The following is an 11620-nucleotide window of genomic DNA, read 5'->3' as shown; positions in this document are numbered from 1 at the left end:
TTTAGGGCCACTGGAAGGTTGAGAACTTTCCCCACAAGCCTCTGTTCCATCCTAGAGGAGGATTTAACYGACAGAGGGACACAAATCTCTCCCTTTCTCCCAGAATTTCTCCATCCAGCCAGGTGAAAGCTTTGGGAGAGCTCTGCAGCTGCACAATCCTGAGAACCCCACAAGGGTTGGGATGAGGAAAATCTGGGAATTTCCTGAAAAAGGTCCAGAGCTGCCCATCCAAAGCCATTTCTGTCCCAGGAGTACATGGAAGCCCTGTTTTTTTACAGAAATTTCCCATTCACGCTCCTGTCACTGGGAGAGAAGAATCACTTCCTTTTTTCCTGTCCAGGTTTTCCCAGGAAATCTGCAGATACTCACCCTGTTACTGCTCAGGTTGTAAGGGGGGGCTAAATCCTGGCGGCTTGCAGAAAGCTGGAAGAGTCCAAAGAAGCAGAATTACTTCTTAACAAGAACTCAAAATATTCATAACCTTGCCTCTTGACTAATAAGGTTGAAAAGAAACATTTGGTGGTTAAAGCAGAATCAAAATCGAGGAAAGGTGAAATTTTAATTTTTGACCCATGAGGAGCCATAATTTGATTCTAGTTTGATTACCAGTTTTATCAAATGATTTCTGTCCAAATTTTGGGTAGCAGAAACCTCATTTTTCTTATGTACAACTCTGGTAAAAAGTTTAAGTTCAGCAAATATTTGCTTTCAAATCTTTTGAAGAAAAGGAGAAAAAAAAGTCTTCAATTTGGAAAGTAAATTAATTATTTCCAGGAAAAAAAAAAAGAGCACAGGGGAGACAAAAAGAGGAAAATTCAGTGCAAAATTCCATGACTTGAGGACGTGTGAATGAAGAGTGGAGCTGTTGGAGATGCCCGCAGGGAAAACTCACCCGGTTCACGTTGGGGGAGCTCAGGCTCCTGCGGTAGAGTTTTCCTTTTCCCATCAGCTGCTCCTTGACAGCAACTTCCTGCCAGTCACATGAAAGAAAACCAAAGAAAATAAGTTTATTTGGCAAGAATTAAAGCCCTGATCATCCCAGGATGGTTTTGTCTCTACAACTGAAATGTTTCTGAGCTGCCTTGTGGCTGTCTGTGAAGTTTACACGGCCAAACTCACGAGTGGATAAATTTTACCATCTGGTATTTTGCTGATTGGCACACAGAGGATTTTACAGCTACTCCTGATTCGAGGAGATGACAGAGATGCAAAGACTAAGACTCTCTTTCCGAGCTGAGCTCCTCTTTTAATCCTTTAAACGAATTACAAATGACAAGGAACTTGCTTTCAACATTGAAAGTGCATYGCACTTCACTGTGAATTTATAGTGGGCAGGCACAAGCCCCAGCTTGTTTTGCATAACTTTTCTGGTTGTGCTTGCATAATTTATATCCAGCAGAACAATTTTCAATAAATGTTTTTCTCCCCTGTATTTTTCCTGGTAAACAGATCAAATTGTAGCGCTTAAAATTAACTCAATCAATGTCTTTTTTTTTTTCATTGGCAGGATAGCTTTGGTTAATTCTAAGTAGAACGTGGGCGAAACGACAAAAATTTTACTGGCATGTGCAGAAACTATTGCTGAAGGTTCAGAAAGCAGAAGAAAATGCCACACAACTCCTTTTTCTGAACCAGAATGAGCAATTCCCAGCCTTAAAACCCAACCAAGCATCCCAGAGCTGTGCCCTGAGCAGAGCTCCGAGCCCCATTCGTGCTGGGAGATGGGCAACGACATCTCTGCTCCCCTGGATCTCTGTCACAGGCTCGCTTTGGAGTGCACTGGAGGGGTTTTTGGGGTTGTTTGTGTGCACTCAGGGGGATGTTTGGATTGTCCCACTGCTTTCAGGGCCGGACCTGGCGCAGGCGGTCCAGGGTGAGGATGTTCTCCACGGCCAGGACGCTCCGCAGGTATTTCTCAATGTAGGCTTCTGAGTCAGCTGAAGCTGCATCCTCCACGTTTGCTGCCATCCTGGCCAGTGCCTCCCGCTCCTCAGCCCCCTGAGCATCCTGGGGACACGAAAAGAGGGGGCAGCCTTTGAAAATAAACCCAAAATCTTCAACATCGCTCCTGGAGAAATCGTATTTTTTGAACCACGCGGCACTGGTTCAACACTGCTTGTCCTTAAGCACAGGGACAGATCAGAATCATGAAAATCATGGGATGGTCTGGAGTGGAAGGGACCTTAAAATTGATCCCATTCCACCCCCTGCCAGGGGAAGTGACACCTTCCACTATCCCAGGTTGCTCCAAGCCCTGTCCAACTTAGCCTTGGACACTTCCAGGTTTCAGTGAGGCACAACCTCACAGCCTCACCATCCTCAGAGCAAAGGACTTTATCCCAATATTTATTCTAAATTTCTTCCTAACACCTAATCTAAGATTCTGATCCAAATGAACACYTTGTGCCATGCAACCTGCACGGGTGGTCCTGTCACTGGCACAGACATCTCGTGGTTATTGTTTGGAGGCTTTTTGGGCTCTTCCTGAGAGTCTCACAGCGAGATGTCACCATTAATTAGCAAAAGGGCTGCATTCAGATATTTCATAATTAAAAAGTGCTCGAGCGCATTTGGGGCATTATCTAACCTGAGAGGAAAACAAAATTTCAAGTGAGCCACAAGAAAAAAAAAAAACAACCAGAACATCGCTGGAGAAGCATTTTCAGCATTTGCAACACGAAGTGCGAAATGCAGCGGAACATAAAAGAGGCAAGCAGCAATCAGAGCTTTGGCTCTTCATGTGTTAATGTTGCCACAAGTGCTCTGACAGAGCAGCTCTTAGGAAAAAAAAAGGATTTGCATCTGACCAGGAACATGTTCAGGAAACAAGAGTTGCATAAAGACATTACTGAGAAAAAGCCACTTTGTTATTTTTTCCTCAGATTCTCCTGCTCCCTGCAGCAGGCACTTCACCTGCTCGGTTTTCCTCCCTCTTTTTCTCCCCTCTCTCTCTCTAAACTGCCTCTTCAAGGACCTGAGCAAACAGAATCTCACTCAACAAAACACAGCAGCACTGATAAGGCAGAGGTTGCTGCTCAGTCACAGCAAGTACAGGAATATTCCCCATCTTTTACAAACCCCAGTTTGTCCTGGCAGCACCAAGAGCCAGCAGGCTCAAATCGAGGGGGAAAGCACAAAATTGGGGGCTCTTGGCAGATTGGAGACCCTCTGAGTTCTTATTCACCTCTGGAATGTTGGAGACGATCTCAAAAGTGACGCCACAGCCGGGGATGGAGCTTCGGGGGGACATCCTTCGGAGGAAACTCTGTGCGAAACCCTGCGGGGAGGAAACACCGGGAAAACGGGGGTGAGCGGATTTCAACTGAAATAAACACCAAGAAAATATAGAATAAGAGATTCCAACTGAAATAAACACCAGGAAAACGTGGAATAAGACATTCCAACTGAAATAAACACAAGGAAAATATAGAATAAAAGATTCCAACTGAAATAAACACCTGGAAAATGTGGGTTAGCAGATTCCAGCTGAAATGAACACATGGGAAATGTGGGTTAACAGATTCCAACTGAAATAAACACCAGGAAAACATGGATTAACAGATTCCAACTGAAATAAACACCAGGAAAATGAGGGTGAGCAGACTGCAGATTCCAACTGAAATAAGCACCAGGAAAATGTGGGTTAACAGATTCTGATTGAAATAAACACATGGAAAATGTGGGTTAATAGATTCCAACTGAAATAAACATCAGGAAAATGTGGAATAAGAGGTACCAACTGAAATAAACACCTGGAAATGTGGAATAAGAGATTGCAGAAAAATGTGGGTTAACAGATTCCAACTGAAGCAAACACCAGGAACACGAGGGTCAACAGATTCCAATTGAAATAAACACATGGGAAATGTGGGTTAACAGATTCCAACTGAAATAAACACCAGGAAAATATAGAATAAGAGATTCCAACTGAAATAAACACCAGGAAAATGTGGGTTAGCAGATTCCAGCTGAAATAAACATGGGAAATGTGAGTTAACAGATTCCAACTGAAAGAAACACATAGAAAACATGGAAAATGTGGGTCAACAGATTCCAACTGAAGCAAACAGCAGGAAAATGTGGAAAATGTGGATTAACAGAGTCCAAATAAAATAAACATATGGAAAACGTGGGTTAACAGATTCCAACTGAAATAAACACATGGAAAACATGGATTAAGATATTCCAACTGAAATAAATGCCAGGAAAATGAGGGTTAACAGATTCCACCTGAAATAAATACACTTCACAATGAAAGAAGCGCAAATGCAGAAGTCTAACCAATAAATATGTAAGAGGCAAAGATTTTCGCTTGGTGAAAATCATTTGCTTGCCTGTATTGTAGATACAGAGAAAGATTCACTTTCTTCCTTGCAAGGTGACTGTTTCCCCAAGCATCAGCTGCTTTTAGAGGTGGAGGTTTTTTTTTTCTCCTGACAGAGCCCTAGGTGACTTGTCTCGAATATTGACAAGCACAGACATTAAATTCTTGACCAAAGAGATCGTTATGAAGAATGATTTAAGGGGCATGGTCATTGTTGATGCTGACTCGGCGCCTCGCAGGGTTAAGAACTGGCCTGTTGAATTAATGCAGGGATGAGTCATTCCAAGATGCTGCTGAGACAAACTCCCAGCAAAGGTTATTGACGGGGGTTTGCAGAAAAACAGCAGCAAAGGCAAAGATTCTGCGTCGAATGGAAGTAAAAACCAGCGTTGAGTGAATTTGTAGAGAACAGAATTGATGAAGGCTTCACGCGATGGCGATTATTGGCACGTTCAATTTATCTGTCCAATACGGTCTCCCACTCCATGTGACAAAAAATTCAGTTTTTCTCCTGCCTGATGGCAGCACCAAGAATTGGGGTTCTGTTCCCAGCCCTGGGAGCTGCCACCAGGGTTTCTGGGTGTGACCTTTGCTCTTCTCAGATTTTAACTACAGAYGTGCAACCAGAATAACAATCCAGGCTTTCTGCTTTGTCATTATCCCTGCCAGGAGAGGTTGGATTCTGAGAGAGTACTGAGCAAACTCCTTCCTCTCCCATCTTTCTCAGGATTTGTATTATTTTCAGGGCGTGATGCTGCAAATGGAGTGACCTCCCTGCTTTCCATTGATCAAACATCCTGTTCTCGATGCCTTAGGATTTTAGTTTCTGTATTTTCATGTCTCTGTAATCCTGAAATTCTTTAGTGTTTAACTCCAGACTCCACTGACAGTGCTGAGCTCCTGCTCTCCCATTTTTACACAAAACAATTCCTCTCCAGCCCCAAACTCAAGGACACCTCACTGTGCCAGGCCCCAAGAGATGGAAACAACAGAGAAYTGGGGGAGCCAACTTGGAGTCAATGACTGCATTGGCTGAGCTGCAATTGGAGGATTCAGCCCCGATTTTGTGCAAATGGACAAAAGTGAGAAAGGGTGAAAAACCCCTGAGCCATTGTGCATTGTGGGTGCAGCTCCTGAGTGGGCTGGGACTGCCCTGAATGTAAAATATTCAATAAATATCACTGCCCTGCAATAAATACACCTGGTTTTTGTTCTCTGAATTCTGTCCAGCCTTTGTTCTAGGTAAGCTGGGTAAGGCATCTCTCTCACCTATGTGTTACTGTAACAGCACCAAGTGGAAAACATAAAGGACCAAGAGTGATCAACTCTGATAAATTAACATGAGGGATCTCTCCTCCAACTATTCCTGGCTGATTTCTAAATACCTGCAGGTGTAAATAGAARTGGTTGTAGCAGCAATTTGTAAGCTTCAGACAGGACTAGGACAACAGAGAAGTTCCTTCGTGCAAAATAGAAACTCCGAGCTCGYGAGAAATTATCTCTTCATATAGGGGTTAAGTAAAACCTTATACAGCAAGGGCCTTGTYACCCTTGTAAAACTCTTGCTCTCTCCTGTTACTTCAGCTGGCCAGAGAGGGTTTCTGGGAATGACTCAGCTAAACTTGGAGGTGAAAACCAAATTCCATAAGCCTGGAAAAGAAGTGACAGGGTCAGGGAGAGCTCACACCGTGGTGTATCGTGGTTAGTTCTGACCATGGCGTGTTCCGGGTGTGATTTATGGTGGCGTGTTCCTGGTGTGATTTATGGTGGTTGATTCCAACCATTGTGTGTTCCTGGTGCGGTTTATGGTGGTTGGTTCTGACCATGGCGTGTTCCGGGTGTGATTTATGGTGGCGTGTTCCTGGTGTGATTTATGGTGGTTGATTCCAACCATTGTGTGTTCCTGGTGCGGTTTATGGTGGTTGGTTCTGACTATGGCATGTTCCTGATGTGATTTATGGTGGTTGGTCCCATTGTGTGTTCCTGGTGTGATCTACAGTGGTTGATTCCAACCATGGCATGTTCCTGGTGTGATTTACGGTGGTTGGTTCTGACCATCACATGTTCCTGCTGTGATTTACAGTGGTTGGTTCTGACCATGGCATGTTCCTGGTGTGATTTATGGTGGCTGGCTCCGACACTTCATTGTGCTTCACAAGAATGCAAACTCATAACAAGCTAAGGGTTAAAACCCCTGGTTTTTGCAATAAATTGATCCCTCTTTCCACCTGCCTGGGGGGGGGGTCCATGTTGTTTCTCATCATTACACTCTTCCCAGTGAGAAAAGACGTAAAGTTTTTTAAGTTTTTGACCTAAGAGAAAAATTAATTTCTCACATTTAGCTACCACAGAGCCTTAAAACCCAAACCGTGCCATCATCCACAACATAAGGGATACCAGGAAAGCCACCTGGCAGCTCACAGGCCAGACAAGACACCGCCGATCTGGCGCTTCCATCCAGGCTGAGATGGGATGATGGACACAGAAATCCGAGGAAATTTGAGTCCTGGGGAGTGGGAAGGGCTGCCAGAACCTTACCTGCCTGCCATAGACGTTGACACAGATGCGCTTGCGCAGCACCAGCTGCATCTCTGCRGGGTGGCTGAGCTGGACCGTGGCTCTGACAATCAGGTAAACCCTCTCCTCCGCCGCCGTGCCCTTGCTGAGCTGGATGCAGTCGTGGACCGTGGAGTCCCACGAGGCTTCTGCTTTCACCTGCAAAAAAAAAMCMRRAAAAAAAATATAAATGTATCCTCTAATAAGCATAATTAGGTGTATAATTAACTGCAATTAATTAAGCATAATTAGCAAAAATACATAATACATAAATTCTGAGAGTCGGTTTCTCCGTTTCACTCCCCGTGAGGGAAAAAGCCCCGCACTTTAGAAGAGGCCATTTAAAAATCAAGATCAGTTCGCCAAATGAAGATGTTGGGATTAAAAATGCCAACTTGCTCAAACTCTGGAACATTTCCTCTTGAAAAAAGAGCTTTGAATACCCAGGATCATTGCAAATAAATTATAAATTATGCACAAGTGCAGGACCATTTGGACTAATTTATTAAGATAAACCAGAGAGCAACTGAGATTGCAGTGGAAATCTTCCATCACACCACAAAAATTCTCCTGTTTGTATTTGAGAAATAACTTGATGAAGCATTTTTAGCAATACAAAAGCTGGAATTTTCATTCTTGCATTCTTAAAATATAGGTATCACTGAAGATTTAAACGGTTCATCTTCAAGCCATAAGAAAACTGGCCTGGTAGCCAAATTTTCAGGTTTTAAAAACAAATCAGGAAAAAGAAAACCCTAACAGACTATCATGAAAGCTTCTCTAAAAACAGAAGAAGAAATAAATTTCAGAGAAAGGAGCAACATTTTAAGGAATAAGGCAAGTCAGAGGTTCTAAACCTAACTGTAGAAATTACAAACAAAAAATTGTGAAATTGTAAAATTGTGAGTTATGAGGCAAAACGGAGGATAACAAGTGTAACAACACAGAGGTAAAAATGTTAACAATTAAGACTGTGTGATTTTTCAGCTGGGTATTTTGTACTCTTAATTTGCTCASGGGTTTTGCTTTGTTGAACACAACCTGAATTCCCAATTTGGAATGCGTGGATTTGGATGGAGGAAGATCCTCGAGTTTTACTCTTTCCCAAATCATGGCATCACTCCTGGTGAATATTCCTTGACAACACAGTTGCTCCCAGCAGAACCAAGTGCTGTAGGATTTCCATGACACTTTTCATGTATTATTTTCACACGTAGATATACAAAGAGAGYAATTAAAAGATTCAATTCCCCRGTGTGCAGCTTCTCCCACCTCGCTRTCRTGATGCTTCACAATCTGCAGCTCGAAGAACTCCTCCTCCTCCTCAGCCACCAGAGTGGCATCCCAGCCTCCTGCCTCTGGGTCATCCAGGTTATCCTGGGAGCTGAAATCATCAGCTGCAAACAGGAGGGGACGTGGAAGATGAGGAAACATAAAGCAATCACCCCTTTTAACGAACATCAGCAAGCCGTGAATTCACATTTTCATCCCCAGCTCCCCAGCTTGGCTGCTTAGACTTCACCTCCAAGTTAAAAGCTCCTGAATTGTTCCACTTCCAGAAAAATTCCCATTTCTATACAGAAAATGTGCACAAAGAGTTGCAGGCACAGATTGAGGGGTGCCTAAAACAGGCAGTACTCTCCCCCCGTGGCAAACATGCCCCTTTCCTGGTTCATATTTCCCATTTTTGCCAGSAGCACGTGACAAACACATTTTTTCAGGCTGGATTTTGCACTGGGATGTACTGAAACATGGGATTATTAAAACCTTCCATAAATAACACCGTGATTTTGAAACATGAAGCCATGTGTTTCAGGCAAAACGGGCACTTCTCCAATTAATCCACCTGCTATTCCAGGCATTTCTTAATTTTATGAGCTTGCTTCAATTCTAGAACGTCACTGGCTGGATAAAGTTTGTTCCAAAGTACTCTGTCATCCACTTACCATTCAAGTCAAGGAATATAACAGGAATGTGAGTTTCCATCCCAGCCACAGGAGTCCTAAAATACAAGACAGAGACAATGGCAGCATTTAAAATAACAGAGATTCACCCAGCACACGTCCCTGATGATCCAACCCCCCCAGAACATCGAATTCAGGCTGCAGTTATGAGCCAGACTATTGATAACCTTGGCAAACCTCTTTATTTTAATTTACTGCTGCAGATTCTGAGAGACTTGGATAAATTAGTATTTCTTTTATGCCAGTTCTCTTAGAATCATTATCTGCTTTGACCTCTGCTTTCTGAAATGTTTTCTCCCTCTTTAATGCTGATAGCAAAAATTAAGTTTATTTACTCTGACACACACATTCCTGAAATGCAAACCCCTCTGAATTAATGATGGGAGGGAAAATGGGGAAGAGGGAATCAGAAAAAAACAGCCTCAAAGCTTTAAAATTAACACTGATGTTGCCACTCCACACAGTTATTACTCTTTCTCACAAAATACATATTTAAGAGCCAAAAGTGATGAATTTGTAGTGAACAAGAGCAGGCTGGAGTCTTATGTAATATATGAAGGGCTTGAATCACACTGAACATTTCTTCTGGTGCAAATGTGCAGAACCAGATTCTTTCTGGAGCAAATTTCCTGCAGCCCCACTGTTTTCCAACCTAATGAAACATTTTGATGTGAAAGTTGATGTGTTTCCAACAAACATTTGCTATTTTTTTACATTTTAGAAGCACCAACTTTAACAAACTTCAGCTTCAAACTCSACAACACTCAGTTCCATCAATAAATGCTGTCAGAGCTTTGCTCAGTGAAGATATTCAGGAAGTTTGAGGTGGACTCAAAACTCCTGCCTCCTTCTCTGCATCTGTTGCTGCAGCCCAGTGCTCTCCACTATTTTTTATTTTTAACACTCAGAAAATGATGTGGAGCAATTGCTGACTTCACAGAGTTTGTTCTCAAGACAGGAGAGCAACAAAATGCTCCAGGAGATGCAGTTTTACGATGAAGGAGCAGCCTTTTAAGTGAATGAAGTAGGTAGTTAACATATGAGCTAATTTTTGGAAATGGTGARGGCAGTGGTAATAAATATCGATTCCTTTTTGCAGGAGGTTCTAATTACACTCTGATCAATAACGGCAGCGTTTACTAAACAGCATTTCTGCATTTCAGAGACAYAAACTCATGAAATAATTGAAGCAGGAGGCCTGATTTGAACAACTTTGCTCATGCAGGGGTGCAGAGGCCAGGCTGAGAAAAACCAAATAACGGCCCAAATCCAAAGCAGGGAGRGGCTGAGTGTTATTTTAACATTCCTCCTGTGGGAATGGGGTTCCTACCACTCTGCTGGAGCTCCAGGGATCCCACTGCCAGCAGAAGGCACCATCACAGCGTTCCTCTCCTCCGTGAGGGTCAGTCTCATCTCCAGGAGCTGCGCCTCCCGATCGGCGTCGTCCTCCGATTTATCTGGAAGGGGGATTTTGGTCAGGGAGCCAGGGATTTTATTTTTGGTTAGGGTGTGTCAGGGATTTGACAGCACCAGGGAGGAGCAAACCCCGCTCTGCTCGCACTTCAGCATAAAAAGGAGCACCCCAAAACATCAAATTATTTCATAAAGGCTTCTCTAACTTGAATTTCACCACGCAAAGAAAGCAAATTATTACTGAGCTCGGAGATCCAGGTCTCCAACTTTAATTCATCCCCCCAAAAGCAAATTACTACTGAGTTCTTTGATCCAGCTCTTCAACTTTTTTTTTACTTCCCCCAAAAAAGCAAATTATTACTGAATTCAGAGATCCAGCTCTCCAACTTCATTTTAACCACCCCCCAAAAAAGCAAATTACTGTTAAATTCAGAGATCCAGCTCTCCAACTTCATTTTAACCACCCCCCAAAAAAGCAAATTAATGTTGAGTTCAGAGATCCAGCTCTCCACCTTTAATTTCACCCCACCAAAAAAAGTAAATTACTGCTAAATTCAGAGAGCTGGATCTTTAACTCTCCAGCTTTAATTTCACCCCCCAAAAAAGMAAATTACTGCTGAATTCAGAGATCCAGCTCTCCAACTTCATTTTAACCACCCCCCAAAAACSCAAATTATTATTGAGTTCAGAGATCCAGCTCTCCATGAATTTTTTTTCTACATTTGACAATATATTAAGATTAAAAACTGGGTGCACATCTCTCAGCCTTTTGCTGTTATTGCCTTTGACATTTTCCTTACCAGGCTTCCCCACGAGTTTCTGGAGCTGCTGATCCAGGTACTCCTGGCGCTTTGTTAAGGCACAGAGCCACTTCCTACGGAGCCTCTCCAAGTCCCTGTCCTGCAAAGGGAATAAAAATCATGTGAAATATTRAAACTTTCACATTAAATGTTGCCAAGGTTCCCTAATTGTGGCTTGAAATTTTCCTCAACCCTCCTGCTCATCCCACACCCAAAAACAGATAAGGAAGACAGAGCAGACACTTCAAACCCTATAAATTTTCACATCTTCTTTGCAGTATTTTTTTTTTGCTTGCTACCTCTTGACCTGTTTGTACTAACCATATGAAAAAAAAAAAAACCCTTCACTTTATACAATTCTATATTGTCTACTGCCCCCAAATGACCCCAAAACTCCACTGGAGCTGGAAAACCCAGTCCTCACCACTCCCTCTGTTCAGCAATCTCACATCAGGAATCCATCCCTACCCCACATCATCCCACTGTCCCGTAAGGGCATTTGAAAATGAATCTTTCAAAAGAATTTTTCTCAAGTGCTCATGTCCTTCAAAAAAAAAAAAAAA

At 42.8% G+C, this 11620-nt stretch overlaps 1 protein-coding gene across 1 annotated transcript in view; it reads right to left on the bottom strand.

Annotated features, from left to right (window-relative positions):
- Positions 1-290: 290 nt before the first annotated feature.
- LOC130586060 (kinesin-like protein KIF13B) overlaps positions 291-11620 on the bottom strand; it is a 99439-nt gene continuing 88109 nt past the window's right edge. The window contains exons 26-34 of the mRNA XM_057386769.1: positions 11058-11157; positions 10175-10301; positions 8827-8882; positions 8153-8277; positions 6863-7039; positions 3185-3277; positions 1855-2007; positions 893-970; positions 291-423 (exon numbers count right to left, since the gene is read on the bottom strand). Coding sequence (XP_057242752.1) covers positions 301-423; positions 893-970; positions 1855-2007; positions 3185-3277; positions 6863-7039; positions 8153-8277; positions 8827-8882; positions 10175-10301; positions 11058-11157 — 1032 coding nt within the window. The 3' untranslated portion in view covers positions 291-300. The remainder of the gene's footprint in view (positions 424-892; positions 971-1854; positions 2008-3184; positions 3278-6862; positions 7040-8152; positions 8278-8826; positions 8883-10174; positions 10302-11057; positions 11158-11620) is intronic.

This window comes from Malurus melanocephalus, unplaced genomic scaffold (genome assembly GCF_030028575.1).
Source record: "Malurus melanocephalus ecotype Western Australia unplaced genomic scaffold, MMel_1.1 scaffold_1048, whole genome shotgun sequence".
In the NCBI taxonomy this organism is placed as follows: Eukaryota; Metazoa; Chordata; class Aves; order Passeriformes; family Maluridae; genus Malurus; species Malurus melanocephalus.
Note: the sequence above shows the minus strand (reverse complement) of the source record. Positions and strands in the feature narration are given on the sequence as shown.